At 32.9% G+C, this 22,228-nt stretch overlaps 2 protein-coding genes across 2 annotated transcripts; one reads left to right on the top strand and one right to left on the bottom strand.

Annotated features, from left to right (window-relative positions):
• The first annotated feature begins 8,778 nt into the window (after window positions 1–8,778).
• On the top strand, window positions 8,779–10,584 carry LOC111999558 (uncharacterized). The gene is made up of 3 exons (XM_024031691.2): window positions 8,779–9,054; window positions 9,158–9,246; window positions 9,345–10,584. The coding sequence occupies exons 1-3, from the start codon at window positions 8,989–8,991 to the stop codon at window positions 10,138–10,140; spliced, it is 951 nt and encodes a 316-aa protein (XP_023887459.1). The 5' UTR covers window positions 8,779–8,988; the 3' UTR covers window positions 10,141–10,584.
• Window positions 10,585–11,608: 1,024 nt separating this feature from the next.
• Window positions 11,609–16,037, bottom strand: LOC111999556 (uncharacterized). Its single transcript, XM_024031688.2, has 2 exons — window positions 14,978–16,037; window positions 11,609–12,086 (listed from the first exon to the last, which is right to left on the bottom strand). Exons 1-2 carry the CDS (start codon window positions 15,208–15,210, stop codon window positions 12,029–12,031), a joined length of 291 nt encoding a protein of 96 aa, XP_023887456.1. The 5' UTR covers window positions 15,211–16,037; the 3' UTR covers window positions 11,609–12,028.
• Between the last annotated feature and the right edge of the window lie 6,191 nt (window positions 16,038–22,228).

The raw sequence follows: 22,228 nt of genomic DNA, 5'->3' as shown, positions 1-22,228 counted from the left end.
GAACAATTGGCAAACCATGAACACAAATTGTCTAGATATAGATCTTAGAGTCTATAGGTATTATTAGATAATGCTCAAGGTGATACAAGTCAAGATTCAAGAATATACAAGCTGCAGAAAGAAGAGTTTAGAAACTGCTTGGTTTGACCGATCGAGAGACAGGCTCAATCGATCAAGAGTCGTATCTATAAAATTTTAATTAAGCCCAAACAGCAATTCAAGCCCAAAAAGGATTAGGGTTTCAGATCTACTTCTCCTAGTATATAAAGGAAACTCTAAGCACGTTTTTATAAGGCTTTTCAGAGAAAGAAGAGTGTGCCTCTTTTGTATATAGGGTTTTGTACCCAAAAAGCTCTCTCGTATCTTCTATCGGTGTTATTCCTTAAAGAATCTCAAGATCTGGTGTTGTAGAAGTTGCTACCTTCTCTAGTCATCAAATGTGCTGATGATCTAAACTTTTAAGGGTGGTCTTGAAGTCACAAATTAAAGAGTTTGTGTTGATAAACCTTTGAGTGGAGTCTCAAAGTTACAAGTGTAGGTGCTTGTATTGTAAATGCCTAATAGAGAAGGAGTCTGTGGATTCAAAACTTGCACGTGGTCGTGTTAGTAAGTTCTACATGTGGTAGCAATAGGATGTTAATGGTCTAAGTCTTATTATAAACTTTGATTCTCTATAGTGGATTTTCTTTTTACCTTGAGAATAATTAGGTTAAATCCTCCTCAGGTTTTTTACCGGTTTGGTTTTTTTGGGTGATCATATTATTGTGTTTTTATATTTCTGTTGCTTTACATGATAAAATAAAAAGGTTTTTAAAATGTTTTATTTAGGGGGAGGTAAAAAAAATTTTGAAAGGGAGAGAATATAAAACTTTTTGATGTATCTAACTTAGGGGGAGAGTTAGAATTTACTTTTGTTTTTATATTGTGCTTCATTTTGTTTATATGTCTTTCTTTCCACACATACGTTGATGTGTTCTTTTGAATGTGTCAAGAAAGACAGGTACATTCTGGTCAAGATCTTCTACCTATTCTTGCAACTTCTAGGTTAGGAGTTTTAGATTGGGATTTGTGATGTAATTAGGCAATTTATTGTAATCGGGTTGTTCTTGTATTTAAGTATTTTATTTGTATGTAAGTTTGTCACGGATTGCCAAAGGGGGAGATTGTTAGGTTTTAAAAATTTAGAACAATTGGCAAACTGTGAACACAAACTTGTCTAGATATAAATCTTAGAGTCCATATGTACTATTAGACAATGCTCAAGGTGATACAAGTCAAGATTTAAGAATATACAAGCTGCAGAAAAAAGAGTTCAGAACCTGCCTGGTTTGACCAATCGAGAGACAGGCTCAATCAATCGAGAGTCGTATTTGCAGAATTTTAATTAAGCCAAATAGTAATTCAAGCCTAAAAAGGATTAGGGTTTCAGATCTACTTCTCCTAGTGTTGAGGTCTAAAAAGTCACAATGAAGCACAAAGGCCCAAAATGGCACAGAGAATTGAACTCCATAAAAATAAAATACTTGAGCCTGCCATAAAGAAAAAGATGGTAGGCCCAAATCCATTAAGGGTTTTAAGGAGCAACCGAAACCCATGAATGGATAAGCCTTAGAGCTCATAAAATGAAGGGAAGAAGAAACGCCGAGCCTGTTAAGGTCAGAAAATTGCTAGGAAGCCCATTGGTAAGAACTAGGCCGAGATACCTAGGGACTAACAGGAGCTCAGGATCCATGGGATGTAGAGCAAAGCCAGGGTTAGATTAAGACAGTTCAAAGAGGGTGCTAAGAAACACAAGTAATGAGAACAAATATGTCCCTATTAGCCACCCAATGATGCAGAAATGAATTAGAAGGCTTGGGAACCAACAATTCATGAACAAGGGGCTGGTACCTCGGGGAACCCAGAAAGAAGAACCATGAGGAGAAGTGGCTAGGAAACTTTCAACCTAGCAGGAAAGAATTAGCTCACTTGGGAAAAATGACAAAGGGAAAGGCAACCAAAAGCTGAGTCTAAAAAGGTGAAGTTTAGAAGCCTTAAAGGAAGAATGATCAAAAGTCAACTCTTTAAGGACACCCTAGAACGGAAAGTTAGCAAGAGACTTTTGGGGAAGAAACACCAAAAGAAGAAAATTATGAGAAATGAGGAAGGGATCAGCCACCAATGTTGCTAGCACAACATTGGTTTTGGTACCTAGGGGAGCAAATGGAAGGGATCAGTGGTACTCCGGAAACTCTAGGATGACACTATAAAAAGGGGAAGCAGCCAATAGTGAAGGGCATTCAGCAATAAGGAATTAAAGTATAATCATTGAGAAAACTCTGTTAAAATTCCAAAAAGAAAGAAAAGAGAGGGAAATACCGCCCAATATCCTCAAATAGCCACTAGAGAACACAGTCGGATTCAAAGAGATTCAAACTTCGCAAGTCTTAGAGGCCTGAAGAGCTATCTAAGTCTGTAATTTTTGAACTTATTTAGACCTTGTAACACGTCCTAGTGAGCATAATATACTACACAGTTAAAAAAGTAATGGAATATTTCACATTGTCTTAAGGACCCTTAACGTTTTATTTTGTGTCTTTCTTTACCACATTACCCCTTTACAGTTTCTTGCTGTTCAATGCATATATTTCTTGTTTGTTAGCATGTATGTGTTGTAGGATTTATGTTCTGTACACCATCTAATTCGTAATCAGCCCATTTAGCTGCGATGAACTAAACTCAGTCCATTAAAACAAGTAAAGGGCCCGGCGTTCTTGTTTATACTTGGGCCTGGGCATTGTCTGAAAAAGAACCCACAGACCTAGTATATTAAAGAAACCCTAAGCATGTTTTTATAAGGCTTTTCAGAGAGAGAAGAGTGTGCCTTTTTTGTATCTAGGGTTTGTACCCAAAAAACTCTTTCATATCTTCTATCGGTGTTATTCCTTGAAGAATCTCAAGATCTGGTGTTGTAAAAATTGTTGCATTCTCTAGTCATCAAAGGTGTTGATGATCTAAACTTTCAATGGTGGTCTTGGAGTCACAAACAAAAGAGTTTGTGTTGATAAACCTTTGAGTGGAGTCTCAAAGTCACAAATGTGGGTGCTTGTGTTGCAAAGGCCTAATAGAGAAATAGTCTGTGGATTCGAAGCATGCACGTGGTCGTGTCAGTAAGCTCTACATGTGGTAGCAATAGGATGTTAGTGGTCTAAGTCTTGTTGTAAATTTCAATTCTCTAAAGTGGATTTGCTTTTTACCTTAAGGATAGCTAGGTTTAATCCTTTCCAGTTTTTTTACCGGTTTGATTTTTCTGGGTGATCATATCATTGTGTTCTTTATTTTTCGCTACTTTACATGATATGATTTTATTATTTTAACCTAGATCTGAATAATAAACCTAAGTATTCATTTGGTTAATTAATTAGGTTAAACAATCTAGTTTATAAGGATCTAAAAACCTAATAGAATCTCCTCAAAATTATTAGTGAAATTACAATGAAAATAATATTTTGGTTATGACAAAATTTGGAATATTGGTTGAATAAGATTAGACTAAAAACCTAGCTCTGTTTAAGGAGATTCAATCTCTTTTATGGATGGCAAAGTCCAAAAACCAGTATAATAGTCCTTCTCTTTTAACTCGTCTTCTTTGCTAACTTTGTAAAGGTGATTAAGCCCAAAAATTTATATAGAAATAAATAAATAATTAAAAAAAATATTTAGCTCAAGTGTGAAAAAAAATGGATTATACATGAAATACTGATGAGTTTACACACCACTCACAAAAGAAGAGAACTATTTTCTTTAGTATTCTCTTATTCGTCATTTCATTAGGAAAATTATTAATTTACATTGTATAATTCATGTAAGATATACATTGGGTCCGTTTGAATTGAACTTATTGTTACTGAAACTGAAAACTGAAAATTGAAAACTGAAAACTGAAAACACTGTAGCAAAATAATTTTTAAATGTGTAAATAATACCGTGGGACCCATTTTTAATGAAAAAGTTGATAAAAAATGAAATTTGTGGGTCGTGAACAGTGCACAAATGCACTATTCATGGACAGAAGTCAACAAATGCGGCTACTGTTCATGTGAACAGTAGCCGCACAGTAGCGCACAGTTCCACTTTGCTCCCTCTCATGCCTGAAAAAAAAAAAAAAATGTGAAAATGAAAACGCGCCGTGAGAATAATCTCAATCCAAACGCCCTCATTGTAAGCTGGTTGGTAGTTGTTGACGGCCAAAATTTCACAAGAAAGCCAATTCCATGAAAAATAACGAAAGACCATAGGTTTTAACAAAAGAATGCCCAATTCATGAAGCTAAGAAGGAACATGAAGGCCCAAAATCCCAAAAAGAAGAAAAAAAGAAATAAATAATAATGATAATAAAGAAAAAAGAAGAGGATCTCGGTCATGCCAGAGGAAGGATACCGGACGGACTAGAGGATATGTAGCAAGAAGGAGGATCCCAATCAGACCAGAGGATATGCAGCAAGATGTATGTTCATATTTCCAACAAAAGTCATTAAAATCCAACAAAAAACCAGGTATTATCTTTGTAACGCATGGTCCAAGCCCGTGGGATCCCGAGTGAATAGTAAGGGAGGAATGGTTTGGTCAGTAGGGGAGTGATTTTTGGTGAAAGGAGGATCCCGAGAGTTTCCCTTGGTTCACATATTTGCTTGGAATGCATGAATCAATGGAAAACTCAGTTCCCCCATGTGCATGACACCTCCCCACAATTTCCTCTCAATTGTCATTTTCAACAAAGCTGTCACAGTACATCGGGCAGCCCACCCACTGTTTTGACTTTCCAAGAAGAAATCTTCCATTTGTAACTAAAGTCAAATTTCCCTTTTGAGTGATAATTGCCTAAATAAGCTAAACCTCTGCCCAATGCATCTTTTTAGGTGCCAGAGGACGTGGTTTTACCCAGCAGACCCGAGGCGTCCTCTCTAGGGGTAAAGACCAAGTCTACTATAAAAAGAACATTAAGGCATAGCAGAAAAAGGGGATTCAGGGGAAGAGTTCAGAGGTTCAAAACATATATTCTTAGAGCTTTAAAGCCCAATAAGGAAGAGAAAGAAAGCAAGAAAATAAAAGAGCCAAGGTGGAGGAATTTGTCCCATATTCTTGAAATCTTCAAAATATCACTTAGCCTTCAAAAAAACACATGCCAAAACATACACACATCAGATATCACTCTCTCCTACAAAAATCCTTCTCACCTAACTATCTTGGAAGGCAATGCCTAAGCAAAGCCACTTGGACTTGAGTTCCAAATCCCACAAGTCTTGTACAAAGACACTAAGTCTGTGAGAATTGGGGCCAAAATCCTCGTGGCTGAATCATTTTCATGAAATTCATTTACATATATGTATATGTATTAAAATGTATATCATAATCTAAGAAACTAATAATTATTTGAAGATATGTGTATTGTATAGTGTGTTTTTATGCAGGACCTATAGAGGTAAAGGGAAATGACAAAACTCTATTGCATAATAAGTATGGATAAAGATCATATAGTTCAGAGAATCAGCATTTTGGGTTCTTACAGGCCTAGTACGCCTCGAGATCCCACGACAGTACGCTCGGGATCTCACGACAGTATGCTCGGGGTACCAAGTAAAGGAACTCTTTTAAATGTTTATACAATAAAAGATAAGCCTTAAATATTCTATTTCAATCTCTTTCTCATTGTGAATATTATGAATACTTATTTTACTTATTTTACTTATTTCGTAAGCATAAATGGTCATTTTATGACACTAAAACACTTATAATGGCATTTTATTGCTTAGGAGGAATCGCATTCTTTGCCTTGAGGAGATTTATGTGACTTGTGCACAACTTGGTTCATAATCAGCCTCCATTTAGTTGCGGTGAACTAAGCCCAGTCCACCAAACAACAAGTAAAGGGCCCAAGATCCTTGTTTTCTACTTAGGACTATGTGCTAGAAAAAAAAAGCACTCTCACAGTAGTTTTAAAGGGCATTTTTCTTGTAATAAGTTCAATCTCCCTCCTATTCTTGCTGATGTCTGTAAGGATGATTGTACTTCTTTTGTTCCTTAATTTTTCTTTCTTAATAAAATTTCTAGTTATCCAAAAAAAATGTGTACAATTTTATACAAATGTGTACAACATTGTACACTTTTTGTAAATGTGTACAATGTTATAAACATTTATTTAGTTTACAATATAAATCCTACATGAACCGACCAATAATTGCCCTTTTCATTGTTGGTTTAGCCTGGATGCATAGCTTTATATTACTTTTGTAACATTTTTTCTCAAAAAAAAAATAAATAAATAAATAAAATTTGTAACATAAAATTTATTACTTTTGTAACTCTTCTTGACTAAATCATGCATATTTTCTTTACTTCGTCAATTCTTCCTCTAGTTTTTTCTATGATTTCAATTCTATTCTATATGCTCCTCCACGGGACCACGCCATTTTGATGCCATTTTGCAACGTTGTTATATCTTTTTTTAAGTAAAGGGCTACTTTCGTATGTCTAAAACCGAATTTTCAACTTACGTTTACACTTTTTTATTTTTTTTAAAAGACAAATATAACGGAGGAAAATTTAAATATTTTTTGAATAAATAAAATAGGGATATTGGAAAAAGGAAAATCAAAATTTTTTTGTTATTATATTTTTCCATCTCAAATGATAAGATTTCAACCTAATCATGTCCCTCAAATAGTATGACCAATTTACCATTAAATTAGAAAGCTTTTTTTTTTTTACCATAAAACTGTAAGGAATAATAAAAGTAACGCCGATAGTGTAAAGACCAAATTTGAGTTCTTAGCTCAAAAGGTGGATGGACTTAGACTCGAAAAGCCCAAAACAATGAATTTTTAGAGAGTGGGATGGAAAACTGGGCTTTTATGAATCAGACAACAAATAAGGTAGATCTTGATGATAAGAGAATGAAAATAGACAAGTTTTAACTAAAGAAAATCGTCCTCGGTAAAGTCCGAGGAGATCAGTTCTTATATATTTCTCTCAAGTTTGGTTACAAATGCAGTTCTTAATTGCTACAGTCTTTTTCCCTTCCTTTCTCAATCCTCTCTTCCTCAGGAGTTTCTTACATTATATATCTCCCTTTCAATGATCTTGACCCTCCATTTGTTGATCATCCAGGCCACTCCTTGAATGCTTGTCCCATCAGACACCTCCTTTGGCCCTCTGTGAGTTGGGATAATTAAGGCAACACTGTTCAGAGGTCTTTTTCACATAAATGCAGCCAGAAAGTTAGCTGCAGAGCATTCAATGCAGTGGCAGCAACTCTTCCTTAGATATTTCCTAGCTCCCATTCTTCCAGTACGTTCATAACGCCTGTCCCGATCAGTGGAATTTCCTGAAAGGTCACTTTGAATGATAGGATATACATTTGATCTATGCTTTATTTATCCGAGGAGATACTCCTCCTCGGACCACCTTTCTCAACCTTTCCATTTGCATCTTACTTATGGGACTCCGAGTTTAACACCCTCACTACTGTTTATTCGTTCTCGGACTAATCAACGTTTTCGGCCAAGCCCAGTATACAATTTTGGGCCATTATCCCTACAGATAGAATTTTTATTTTATTTTTTTGGTATCTTTTGATGTTTGATATGATGGAAAATATTGAACAATTTTTTTTTTTAAATCAAAGAAATATAATCCAAAATTTATGGGATTTAAAAAAAAAAAAAAAAAAAGTCTTTCTCTATTCTCTTTTGCCCTTATTCGATCAATTCCTTTGTGCAATCAACACCACTATCATCTCTTCTCAGAAGAAAGAAAAAAAAAAACTACTATCATCACTATTAATGCCGCCACCATCATCATTAACGTTATCACTTATAACTGCCACCATTGCCTTTTTTGTCAACACTCAACACCACCACTACCATCTTTGCTATCACCCCCACCACACCACACCATTGCCACTATTCTATGCCCACCGCTACCACCATCATCACCATATTACCTCTGCCACCACCACAACCACAACACCTCTAATGCCTCTAGCACACCAACATTTTTTTTTCTTCTCAACATACTTACATGAAATATTAATGATTTTTTATATGAGCTAAATAGCATAAGATGCTTTGGGGATTTTTTTTTTTTTAATTGCAACCAAGCACAGCGAAACAAATCATTGTTCTTGCTTAAGAAAGCATTTTGTGATGAAAACAAATGGAATGTAATAAAAAGTAAAACAATTTCATTCAATAAAAAATTTAAAAAAAAAATTGTACGTTTTTGGGACAATCTTATTGTTAATCTATATATATATATATGTGTGTGTGTGTGTGTGTGGGGAGGGACCAACCTCTCCCTTACAAGCTATTGTCACACTGGCCCTTATGGCAATTTGACTTTTATGACCAAAATTGCTTTAATATTGCAGCAGTTGAAATGCTCCACGGAGTCCAAACCCCAAAGTTCAATACCGTTGTTGTTTTACATTGAAAATATTTCACTCACCAGTCACCACCGCCACCATTGAATAAGTTCTGGCTCCAACCTGTGACTTGAGAGTGGGCCAATGGACAGCTTGTTTAAAAAAAAGCATCAAACAAACACTGCTCCTTTCATAAACTCCCTCACATGCCCAATAAAAAGAACAAAACAAGAGCATATAGCAACGGGCAAAAGTATAATAATAATAAGAGCCGCATTTTTTTTTTCTTTTTTTAGTTCTTTTTTGTTTGCAATGTAGATCTCAGACAAAGCTGTTTTGTCACTTTTCTTCTTTATAATAAACTCGTGCACCCACCTCACCTGTTCCATCATCATTAAAGTCCAACGTTTCTATTTTCAAAATCCGTTGGAGCCAAGCTCTACTACATTTTTTATATCAATGGCCCCCCCCATTTCACACACACTCTCTCTGTCTCTCTCTCTCTCTCTCTCTGCCACTCAAATCATGAAGACCCTTTGAACTACATTCCTCACTCTTTCTGAACTTTTTAGCAGAGAGCTTTGTTAATGGGGTGTTTTCTTGCATGTTTTGGTTTTTCCAATAAAAGAAAGCGTCGAGTACATGCCAATAAGGTTTCATTGATTGCTTCTTTCTTTTTCTTTTTTTCAGTCTTTGTTTGCGTTATAATTGTTTAGTTTATTGTTGAACAAGTTTATGTTTTGCACTTTGTTGCAGAAACATGGAAGTTATAAGCCTTTGGATTCCTCTTTCCCTGTAAATCTTGACATCAAAGAAGACCCCATTTGCTCAGATTCTGGGTTCAGGTTAGACATTGACTCTCTCTCTCTCTCTCTCTCATTTCTGATATATATAAATATATATGTTAGATAATATTATTGTCATTGTCCTGTTTGTTTCTTAGAGACAAGCCTAAGGAGCAGTCCAGCTTCAAAATCAGGAAGAAAGTCAGCTTTAATTTAAATGTTCAGACCTATGAGCCAATTCCAACTGATTATAGTTTGTTGGAGAGTGATGATGAGGGAGAAAAGGGAAAGAAAGGTGAAGAAACAGCGAAACGAGGCCTAATCCCTTCATTTTCTAAATGGCATTCAACAGCCCTTACTACGGGCGCGTACCCTTCAAATTATAGGTACCAAAATTGTACATACAACTATGACGATGAGGATGAATTAGAATTTGAGGAAATTGATTTGGATGATGATGATTACGAAAACGACATTGATGACTACAATGACAGTGATGATAATGAAGGTTATGGCAACAATGGCATTCATCATGATGAAAGCCAAGAAGAGGATTCTGGGCAGTTGGAGTCTTCAAATATGGAATCACAGGAAAGAGTCTCTTTGACTCGGTTGGCCAAGGATAAAATCAATGTAAATCCCCTATCCGCTTCAAATGCTCGAGATAGAAGTCAATATGTACATTCTGTGCTAAACCCAATAGAAAATCTCTCCCAGTGGAAAGCAGTCAAAGCGAAAACAGCACCACCTAAGCACCAGAGGAAGGAGAACATAGAATTAAAGGAAGAGCCACTTAAATTCATTAGTTCAAAGCCGATTTTAGATCCATTGCCTTTCTCAAATCCAAGTCAGTCCAAACCTCTAATGCAAGAGATTGCTGTTGATTCCAGCCTTTCAAGCTGGTTGGTTTTACCAAAGTCTAATAGGTCAGAGATCACAACCCATTGCTCTTAAGGCCATGTCAGTGAAGAAAAATATATTGTATGGATCAAATTAATGGAGAGAAACAGAAGGCAGAGCAATTTTGGAAATCAGCAAATTAAAGGCCAGCAGAATTTCTTATTTCAGGTCCTCAGGGAGTTAATTGAGTCATGGAACAGGGGTATCATATGAAGCTCATCCGACTTTTGCACAACCATTAAGAAAGGACAATCGGTAACTAATTTTGGTACGAAGATGAACAGCCAAAGTTAGTTTTTTCTTATCTTTCTTGGCTATTCATATAGGGTGTGAACAATCTGGAGTGTTGTTTTTGTTTGTGTTTGTGTTCCTGATTTTTTTTATTCTCCTCTGATGCTTTTGTGGATGTTGATGATGTTGGATAGTTTCTCTTGTTATCTTATTGTTTAATATCATCCTGATGTATGAAAATTGCAAATACAAGAGTGATTTTACAAAGTATTGGCTTAAATAAGTGTCCACTTTGATTAAGAGAAGAGGCAGGTGTCAATTGTCTCCTCCTGGTATGGTATAACTTATAAATAAACTCAGTTAATTCAATCTGAATTTAAATCGAACTAATACACTGCCCATAAATTTTCATGTTAATTAGCTGAGATTAATAATGAATGTCCACAGCTCAGTGGATTTGGTAAATTACATTCATAAGTTAGTATTGATAACTTGGTTGTAAAGTTAGAAGGATCTCCCTCCGTGGAAACAATGATCCTGCAGGGGAGAATTCTCATATTCAAAGTACTATTCTGATCCATCCTAGTGATTACTCTGGGAATTGGTTTCTGGACACATAACATCTGAGTCAGTGTTGTGTTCGAAACGCATATATATTAGTGAGTGGACCATGTGGCTGGAGAAAGGTGTTAAATTCGGTTTGACTAAGCAATAATCATGCAGCATATAGTAAACTAAATGCTCAATTATGGAGCATATGCAGTAGGTATATATCCCAGCTGAAGACATTTGGCATATGCACAATATATGATAAACTATTGGTTCACCATGGAAGTGATACCAGCTCATTAAATAACTATGAGAGTTTATGATAATTTAAATTAAGATATAATTGAATCATACAAGATTCCCTAGCTTCAATTTGATAAGTTCTCTGTTTAATTGAATGTAATAAATAATTTTTAGAGTGCCATAGAGGCTTTGAAAAGTTCAATATCCAGACCTAAGTTCTTTTTCTCATTTCTCCAAGCAGAACTGAATGAAAAAACTTCTACATTTAACACATGTTCTAAGTTATTTAGCACATTATGCTTCTCTAAGGAGCAAGATAAATGCCAATTCAATATTTTTATTCACTAGGCATGTTCACGTTAGATGAAACTCTCTTTAAATGCACAAAGGGACACAGATAAGAAAGAGAACTATGTCTCAGCAGACTAATCATGTAGATGGAGTTGTCTTGCATTATGAAAAATTGTGCCGGCGAAAGTAGAAATGGAAAAACAGAAGCAAATGGAATTGAGGTTCCTGCTGCTTCATTAAATCCAAAATATTCATTTGGATGTATATTCTACAAAACATTTCAATGTACATGGCAAAGCATCGAAAAGCCCAATTCTATTGAATATGTTACAAATCATGGAAGCAATATTGCCATCATCCTCATCTGATTCTATCATGGGAAGGAGATCCATTCTCTGAATACGCCCATAACTCATCAAAATCTCACCTAAGAAATGGTTAGACTTCACTTATAATGAATAGCACACAAATCATGCCAAACATAAGACTGGTCTTCGACCCTTGGTCTATCTTTACAACAAGAAGATGAGAGAAGGCCAATTTATACTATAATCGTCAAATGTTGGAGAGAATGCCTCATTAATTTAGCCAGCAGATATTTTCTGAAACAGGGTGTACCGAATGATATCTACATTATGGTACAGATGCAAGAATCTGAATCCTCGTCATCAGAGTCACTTGCATCACTGCAGGCACAAACAGGGGACTAGGAATGAGTGATAGTTATAGACTAAAATATACAGACAAGTATGTGATACAGAATTAAATCATATCATAAATTCTAAGGTTAAGCTCATATGTCATAGCATTCTTTCACAACTTAAACAGGAGTGCATAGGGAATATATACTGCCTAGTTCTGGTTTAGTTTTAAGGCAAAGAAACAGACTGAAAAAAAAAAAAAAAAAAAAAGAGAGAGAGCAGCAGAGAAGAGTAATGTTAAACCCAGGATTGTTTTCTTTGAAAAAAAAAAAAAAAAAAAAAAAAAAAAAAAAAAAAAAAAAGAGGGAGCAGCAGAGAAGAGTAATGTTAAACCCAGGATTGTTTTCTTTGAATTATTTTTCACCAGTTTCTTGCAACTTTACATGTTAGGATGCATGAAAACTGAGTTATCTCTGAAGGCAATGAATCTATCTCAAACTGAAGATTTGAAAATATACATGTGTGTGTGTGTGTGTGTGTGTTGTCTTCAATTCATCTGACTGTGAACTATTAAGGTAAAGTGTGCTAAACCAAGGGGGTGTTTTCAATGAAATGTTTCACCAATTTCTTTGAGACATGATCAATACATGCTAGACATGTGAAGGCACTCATCTCCTCAACATAAGCAGTACATAACCATTAATGGATATTGTAAATGTGATAAGCTGTTGCCATCAGTAGCACCTGGGTATACATATAAACCATGTGACAAACATCTTTTTTGGCCTTCAGAACATAACTCCGTGTGCCCTAAAAAGTTGGATGTATGTCTCATCCTTTTGAGGTATCACATGAGACAATCCAAAATACAACACAATAGAAAAACATGATAAGATTCCTATTTCCATCTCAACTTTTTCTGCATCTGCCCCAGCCTTCCTAATAGCAACATCCACCATCTTGCGGAAACAATCAAACACAGCGAAAAGCGGAGTATGATAAAAACAGCCCAACCCGAATTTATATGGATTTTTTTAAAAGTAACTTCAATTTCCTCGAACTCAGTGTTTCAGTTTAGAGAAACTATACTATCCTCAAAATTAGGCTATGAAGATTAAAATGAGGCTCATGTTCCAGGAGAGTTTTTTAAATATGAAATGCTCTAAGCCTAAGGTCTTTATAATACACTTGTAACCAATACATGAATTTGTAAATTCTTGTCAGAAGAAATAATGTTGAAGATGGAGCATAATCATTTTTCAAAGTTGAATAAGCTGGCAACAGCCTAAGGTTACGGCTCTGCTAGAACAAAATTATTTCAGCTTACAGCAATTAAATTCTGTCAATTATACTCTTCAGAAAGCACAAAAGCTTTGGGGAGTAAGGACAGAATCAATATTGTGATGAGTTTGATTAACGCTTTGGCAAAGTAAACCATAAAGTTCCAAAACCCTGATGCATCTCTTTTTTTCTCTTTATAACACTTGATTCTAGCTCAATTTTTCATAGTCCAAACGCATCCATCTCATACACTCAATTGAGCTTCTATCTTTCTACAAACATGTTTCTGATCACAAAGTATCACTCTAAATCTTCTAGCAACTATCATCATCCGCATTCACTTAGAAAGCCTGTCTCCACATTGCATACTATTTTTTCATAAAACTAATGCAGCACTTTCTTTACAAAATTATTTCCATGAATTACCAAATTTGTAGCCAGACTGGGAGCATAGAAGATATTAAACAAAGAAAGAATCAGAAGAAAATGAATCTGAAAGATCAACAAAGACTTTCTTGTGTTTCAATGGACCAAAAATGGAATTTATATACGAATAATGAAATATCTTACATAAGCTAAATCCAGTCAAGTAATATTATATGTAGCAAGCATATGGTGTTAGATGCATGATCACACCACAATGAAGCCATAATTATATGCAAATCCAGAAAAAGAAAAAGAATAAATTGTTGAACCACCATAATTTTTAGAAACAAGCTCACATCCTACTCATGATTTTTACCACAGCAAAATGATGGGCCTGTGTACGGCATAGGAGTGCATAAACAAAGGCTAAACAGAGCAAGCGTAGCATACATAGACTCAAATCATCAATAAAAAATGCTCCAAAAAATTTTATGTCCCATAGATCAAACTACAAAGACAATGTACTGCCAGAGCAGTTTACAACAATACAATGAAAAAACAATATTCTTATTCACAAGTTGTTTAGTTGGTGAAATAATTGTAATGCATTTTGGTCCGAGTCAATAATTTGAAGATAGAGATGATTATAAACTTTAGTTGAAACCAAAGAGCCAACATGGCTTTATTTTGGATGATACATAATAATAATGCTAACCATAACAAAACATAAAACCAAGATTTAGACTATACTATTTTCATTAACTATTTTCGTCGGTGAAAACTATTATTCTGCTGTTAGGTTGATCTTTCCACTATTAGAATAGAGTTCTAAGCAACAACAGCTTATAACTGCAAATAGGTCAAGCTTTGCTCATACTGCAATTGATCAACCCAATCCTCAAACTGCATTTCAATACCAGAAAAATGTACAGTATCATTAAGGTAATGTCTATTATTGGCACCAACTCACTCAGAACAATTGACCATTTTGACATGATCAAACAAAGTTACTGTTCTTTCTGGCCACTACAAGTCATCGCCCATGGCTTGGCAGCCTTGGCTACTCACAGAACGTTAGATGCAAATGCTAGTTCTTGCGTTAAAAACATACTTTAGCTAGATAAATAAAGTTGCCATCTTTCATGTATCAGCTACAACAAGTTTCCAAACCAAGAAACTCACTACTCAAACAACCAAGCCAAATCACAAAACAACAACCACAACAAAATCATCAAATTTCCAAAACTTTTGTCAAAAACCATTTATATTTATGTACACAAGTATATTACCTCGGATCGAATTCCAAAACCTCAGCGAGCTTATTCCCATTCTTATCGTTCCACTGCACTTTTCGCCTCGTCTTCTCCGACTTCCTCAACATCTCATCTCGCCGAGGCGGCAATAATGAATTAGACTCACTATCCTCCTCTCCATTAACATGTTGATCCTCAACCTTTGGAGATTCTACAGTACACGGAACCTCACTTTTGCATCCATTAACATCTGTAGCATCCGTTTCCATCAAAAAGTTAACACTATCCTCAAACTGTGAACCCAAATTCTTTGCCAATTAGCTCCGATGAAAATATAGCAAAGGACCAATCTTTGATCGAAAATTCGCTGGATATTCGTAATTCATCAGAAGCCCAATTCACCTTTCACCAAAAAAGAGAAACCCAATTCACCCAATAGCCTGAAAATCAAGATTTCACAGACCCTGTATCAAAAGATTCAAAATTTAGAGACGGTTCTGGCTTTAATTAAATTTTTTTTTTCTTTCCAATGCAGAGACAGGGTCAACGCTCATGTGCAGCTTATGCTTTCAACGAAGGAATTGGAGAACAGAGAAAATCATAAATCTGAAACCATTAGAACCAAGAAGACCGTCACTTAGAGAGAGAGAGAGAGAGAGTAAAAAAAGCGCAAAATTTTGCCGAGAAAATGACAGAGAATTATGGTTTCAGAACGAATACTATAAAAAAAAAAAATGAATGAGATAATATTTTGATTGAATTGGATGGGGACAGATCATAGATCTGCGAGAGAGTAACAATTTGATTGGATTAATAAGATAAGAACAATCCCCCCAGGTTTTGAGGGGATTAATATTTTATTTTTAAATAAATATATATAAAAATAAATATTACTACTAATAATTAAAACAGGGGAAAAAAAAAAAAAAAAAAAAAAAACAAAAACAGAGAGCGTTTACTCTTGTGATTGGTGAGTATGGGCATGAAAATTAAGAATGTGGTTGTTAAGAGTTAGAGTTAGAGTTAAGGAATTGTAGGAATTCTTGAAATTGTCTGTGTCAGGTGAGGAGAATGATTCTTATCGGAAGGCTCTGAGAGGCTGCTTCTTCTGCCATACTGTTAGTTATTCTCGTTATAAATTAATCAGTCTTTTTTTTTTTTTTTTTGGGTAAAAATATAATAATAAAAGTCTTACTGTGTCTGTGGCTGCTTGCTTTGTACAAATGGGTCATTACATGACAGGGCTTTGTGACCAAATTGGGTGATGCATAATTTTGAGTATATGTTTTTGTTTTTTATTTTTATTATTATTATTTTTTTTTTTTTTTTTTTTTTGACGAAGGAAATCAATTCTCAGCTCTAATTACAGAAACAAGCAAGAAGTTCCAATCCCACGTCAAAAGAACCAAAAGCCAAAAGAATTGTACAACATTTGAATCTTTGGTGTACCAAAAGTTTTGTAACTCAATCATTTTGTATATATATCATTCAAGCATATTCACAATTTACCATATATAGAACTAACTTTATTTGTTGGGTTTTTTTTTTTTTTTTAGATAATTCGATAGTTATAAAAAAGTGGGAATTTGATTATTGTTTCTATTGAAATATTATGAGGTGTTAACCAGTTGAGTTACAAAACTCTTGGTCCTACCTTATAATTTTCCTAAAAACACAAATGAGGGACAAAAAGGTAAGACAAAAGTTATAGATAATAATATAAAAGGTAAAGAGAAAAATTGTTGAATTTAAAAAATGTCTTAAATATATCTATTTCTATGCTCCATGTTTTTTCATATTTATAATTATTGAAAATTTCAAAATTCTTTATATCCAAAGAGTTACTTATATTGTGGGTTCTAGTTTGTTTGATTGATAAAATAATTTGTCGTCAAATAAGGCACTTGGTTTCAGTGCTGCCTATCTTAAAAACTATTTCATATCTTGGTCTAATAATAAAAGTAATCTATATATCATATCTATATAATATAAAAATTTTAATTTCTATTTTAAAAATTTAAGCACACAAATAAAAGCATGCACAAGGCTTCTGCTTATTTTATAGAGTAACAAATTAAGGATTATTTATTAATCATTTTTTCTTCTTAAAATTTTTGTTCCCAAATCCATGATGTTAAGGTTTTTTTTTTTTTTTTTTAAGAAGCCTCAAATTTATGTGTTACGATTGAGATGCACTATATATGTTATGGGTGAAATCTAGGTACAACTCCTTATATCAAATCTCCCTCCCCCATTGTTGTAACTACTTACAAAAGAAAAAACAAAAACGAAAACAAAAAAAACAAATTTCAGGTATAGTTTCTTAGATGTAGTACATTAGATTTCCTAATAAAATTTAAACACATAGTTGTATTAATTTTAAATGTCTTTGAGAAAGATAGCAATGTTTATATTTCATTAGTCAATATGATCATGTGTTTGAATTTAATTAGAAAACCTGATATACAGTATTCAGTACCTAAAATTTTTCCATACATGAGAGTTGTTAACTGGTGTAAGGTAAGGGAAAGTTCGACAAAAGATATTGCATATATATATGTATATTAATACATTTTTAAATCAATTTTAACAAATAAAAATTATAAAATTTATAGAAGAACCTTCCTAATTCAAATTTAATTAGAGCTTGTTTAGAGAAGATTAAATTTAATTTAATCCAAATTTGCTAAGTGTTGAGTTGTTTAAGTATTAATAAATAAAAAGTAAAATTATAGAATTTGTAGAAAAAAATTGTTTAATTTAATTATAATTTGTTTATAAAAGATCTAATTTAATTTAAATTGACTAATACTACACCCACAAACTATTTTAAAAACTATTGATATAGTAAATTCTTACTGGTTCTCATATAGGTCCATAATTAATATAACTTTTTTATTTATCAATAACCACTTACCATATTAGCAGTTTGTAAACAAGTATGTAAAATAATTTGTATTTTTAGTATTTTCCATTTAAATTTGGTTAGTGTTGGCTGGTTGGGGTCCTTTAAAAAAAAATCTAATTAGTTTAAACTAATATAATGAAAAACTATATATTATAATAATGGTATGGTAAAATATGAATTTTCAAAAACTTTATTTATATATATATATATATATAGAGAGAGAGAGAGAGAGAGAGAGAGAGAGAGAGAGAGAGAGAATCATATACCTAAATCTAATAATATTAAGTATTTTTGGAGTATAGATTGAAAATTGGTCAATTTTTAGTTGGAACCTTTTTTTTTAGTTTGATTGTGCAACTTATGTTAATGAGCATTTTTTTTTAGGAAAAATGTTAATGAACATTTAGTTAATAGTATTGGTTTAATGGAATTTTCATTCATATAATAATTGAATTGTGAAGAGGAGTTTGTTGGGTCCAATCTATTCTCATTTCTCATGTGAATTAAGAAACTCAAATAAAAATTTTAATCAATCACCCAAAAATATTATCAACAAGCTAAGAAATCAACCACATACAAGGAAAAACTACAAAACAAATTCCAAATAATTGTATTTATTATAAAATTAATTACAATATATCTTCTTAAAATTATGTCTAACTTAAGATTCACACAAAATACAATAATATATTATTTCTAGGAATTTATGTGAACTCACACGAGATTTTCAGTCACTTCATATATAACAATTCCATGAGGTTGTAACACCCAAAGAAAATCTTATTATTGTCTTTACAAAACATACTAGTTTTCTTTTCCCTATTTCTTCCTAAGTGGCACCACCTTTTTCTCTCCCTTATGCAGCAACCTATAGTTTCACAAAATCTGTATACTCTGATGCTGACTGACTTTAGTCTTCCTTGCTTGACTGTTGTGACTTCGTGTGCGTTTGGGCAACACTTATTTTTGTCAACTTATTTTATTATTTAACTTATTTTTGCTACTATTTATGGATCCCATTGTATTTTTTGGTACTATTCATGGGTCTTATACTGTACTATTTCAACTAATTTTTATCTTTATTTTTAGTATTTTTAGCAAAAAATTTTCAATTTCAATAAAATAAGTAGATCCCAAACAAACATTCATGTGAGCTTACGCCTACACCTATTAGGTTCAATCTATATGATGCACGAGTCAAATATTAGACGAAAATAGTTACTATTTTTTTTCATTGTTAAAAAAAAAAGAGAAAAAAAAAGAAAAAGAAGAAGAGAATTTCTAGCAAGCTGATAAGACTTGGATCTTATCTTATCTAATTAGACCCGGCTGTGTGTAATGGCAGTGTGTCGGGGAAGTAAATTTTGTATCGATGCCAACCGTATCAATGGTATATACCATATCAACCATAAAATTAGTACCAACATTTCTTCTAAACTGCATCGAATAAAACACAAGGTTGTACTGGTTTGAATTGATAGAATAGAGGATTTTTTTTGTGTTTAGGCTAGAATTTAAGTTTATGCTGGTACAATAAAAATATAGTTGAAATTTTTAAAAAATTTAAAAAAATATTATAAAACATTAATATGTCTATAAAGACATACAACAAAAAATATATGTATATATATACACACATACATACAGGGGCAGAGGGAGGAGGGCTAGGGGAGCCATGGCCAGGGATGGCAATGAGGTGGGGTGAGGCAGGGCAGGGGCAAGTAGTTTTGTTTTACCCCATCCTCGTCCTGCCTCGCCTCACAAAACTTTACTTCGTATTAATGTCACACCCTATTTCATATATATTACAATTTTAAAAAAATAATGGTTTCGTTAATATAAATATACTTAAAATTACAATTAAATTTATTGCATCATATCAAACTAATTTTTAGTAAGGACTTAATAATATTACCCATAGTGTGTAACAATATAATATCACAATAAAACAAAAGATCTTAATATTCATGCATTTAAATACTTAGTAATACAATAGAGCGAGGCGGGGCACAGTGGGGAAAAAAATCTTGCCCCATCACCTTTGTAGGGCAAGGAAAACTCTCGCGTGGCGAAGCAAAGTGAGGCAGGTCAAGGCGGGGCAAGGAGAAATTGCCATCCCTGGCAATGACCTCCTTAACTTTTCAAAAATCCTTCCGCCTCTTGTATTTTTGGTATAAAAAAAAAAAAAATTGGACATAAATTTCAATAATCCCCCCCCCCCCAGTCCTAAAAACATGTATTGCATTTATATAATTAAAAAATGCATTAATTCATTTAATTTATACCATACATAATTTAATTATATTATATTTCTATTAAATTTACTTGTATATTTTTAAACATTTCAAAACTTACTTTTTTTTTTTTTGGCAAAGATGTAGACACTTATTTGATGTAAATATTTTTGTTTAGGTAAGAAAATATCATATTTTAAATCAAAATTACAAACATTCCATGTATAGGAAATAAATAAATATTATATGTGTGTGTTATTCTTTGGATTTAAATTTTTTCATTATATATTTAGCTTGGCCCCCTAGGAAAAAATTTTCTGGCTCTACAACTATATATATATATATATAATCTTTAAATGATATACCTGTACCAAAATATTTTGTTCCCCTTGTCAAGCCTAAACAGCCTTTAGTACGAATTGAATCCCTTTGTTGAATGATTGTACTTTGGTTAGCTTTTGATTTTTTTTTTTTTTGGGTTAATTGATTAACTTATTTGTTTATGTACAATTTTTTAAAATCTTTTTTTTTTAATACAGTTATATTTTTACTATTTTTAGCAAATAAATTAAAAATTTTAGTAAAAAGCTAATACATAAGTCTTCAATAATACATAAGGTAGATAGGAGTATTGCACCGGATCCTAATCCCAACTCCCTATATCCACGTTATGAAGTACAATAGATCTGAGCTGTTAAATTAAATTAGAATCTTCATCTAGCCATGTCATTGAGAAGTTGGCCACAAAAACATAGCAAATGCAACTTTTTTAAAAATTTAAAAAAAAATGTAATAAATTTGACATTTACAATGGATTAAGGGGATTTAAATCTTAAACATTTCTATTAAAAACATTTTGGTGTCAGTTGAATTATTAAGTTTTTAATATCAATACAATATTTTACAATCTTATTATTAGTGGAATACGACAATAAACAAGTTAAATTAAAAAATATATATATATATATATATATATCTTTTTTATTTAGAACAATATTACATATAAAATATTTTTCACAACTGTTAAATGATCAAGTTATATTGATTCTCATCTAAACATACTACTAACACCACTTTATTATTTGGCATTTACAATTCGCCACTACCTTAGTGGTTGTAACAAAATATATTAAAAACTAGCATCCTAGGGACAAACCAAAGGGGGGGCCAAGCTTGGGCCCTCGGACCCCCTGGCCATAAAATTTTTTATTTTCATAGTTGGGCTCACCTCTTCCAAAACCTTAAACACCCCTCTCCTTCAATCAACCTAACCAGCATAACCTAATTAGTCCAACCCAAAAATTTAACAAAAACAAAACTTAAAAAAAATAAATAAAAAAATAAAAACCTAGCTAGCCCAATATTAAGAAACAATATTATTTTGTGAAATTTTTTTTTTTTAATAGAAAGTTTTTTTTTTTTGAACCCTTCAAATAAAATTTTGAACACCCCGACTCTAGAATTTTTTTAAGCTCAACTAAAATAAATTTGAATATGATTCTCTTAACAATATTTTGACATTTTTAAACACAAAAAAAGCCCAACAACTAACCAATTTGATCTAAAATTTGACTTTACAGTAAAATAGACAAGTCTCTGCAAACTATTCAAACAAATTTATGCTAAAAAACAATTGATATGCCTAAAAATTTGAAGTTATGCCAGATTCCCTTTCAATCAGATAAAAATGAGTGCATTTATCTTAATGGGAAAGTATCTGTGCCAATATATATATATATATATATATGCAAATCGTCAAACTGTTATGCATGACATGGACGCATTATGAAAATAACAATTTGCGCCAACTTCAACTTCGAGAAAATCTAAAATCGAATTTGTTAAGCTTAGAATATTTAGACACCAAAATAAAATGAATATAACCACCTTTTTGCTGAGAATAAATATAGCCACTTGATTAAGGTCACTTCATACCACAATATCTATTTGTGAACATAATAAAGATATGGTTTTCAAAGGAATCCTTCTAAAGAAAGCACTTTGGACTAATCCCGAAATACGAAATGCGCAAAACCAGAATGTTATATATAAAATAGGGAAATTTTCATTTTAACCCTATAGTCTAAGGGTTAAACCTTATAGTGTCAAAAGTAATAAATTAATCTCTGAAGTTGTTTCTATAAT

The sequence above is a fragment of the Quercus suber genome, unplaced genomic scaffold (genome assembly GCF_002906115.3).
Source record: "Quercus suber isolate HL8 unplaced genomic scaffold, Cork oak 2.0 scaffold_761, whole genome shotgun sequence".
NCBI classification, from domain to species: domain Eukaryota; kingdom Viridiplantae; phylum Streptophyta; class Magnoliopsida; order Fagales; family Fagaceae; genus Quercus; species Quercus suber.
Note: the sequence above shows the minus strand (reverse complement) of the source record. Positions and strands in the feature narration are given on the sequence as shown.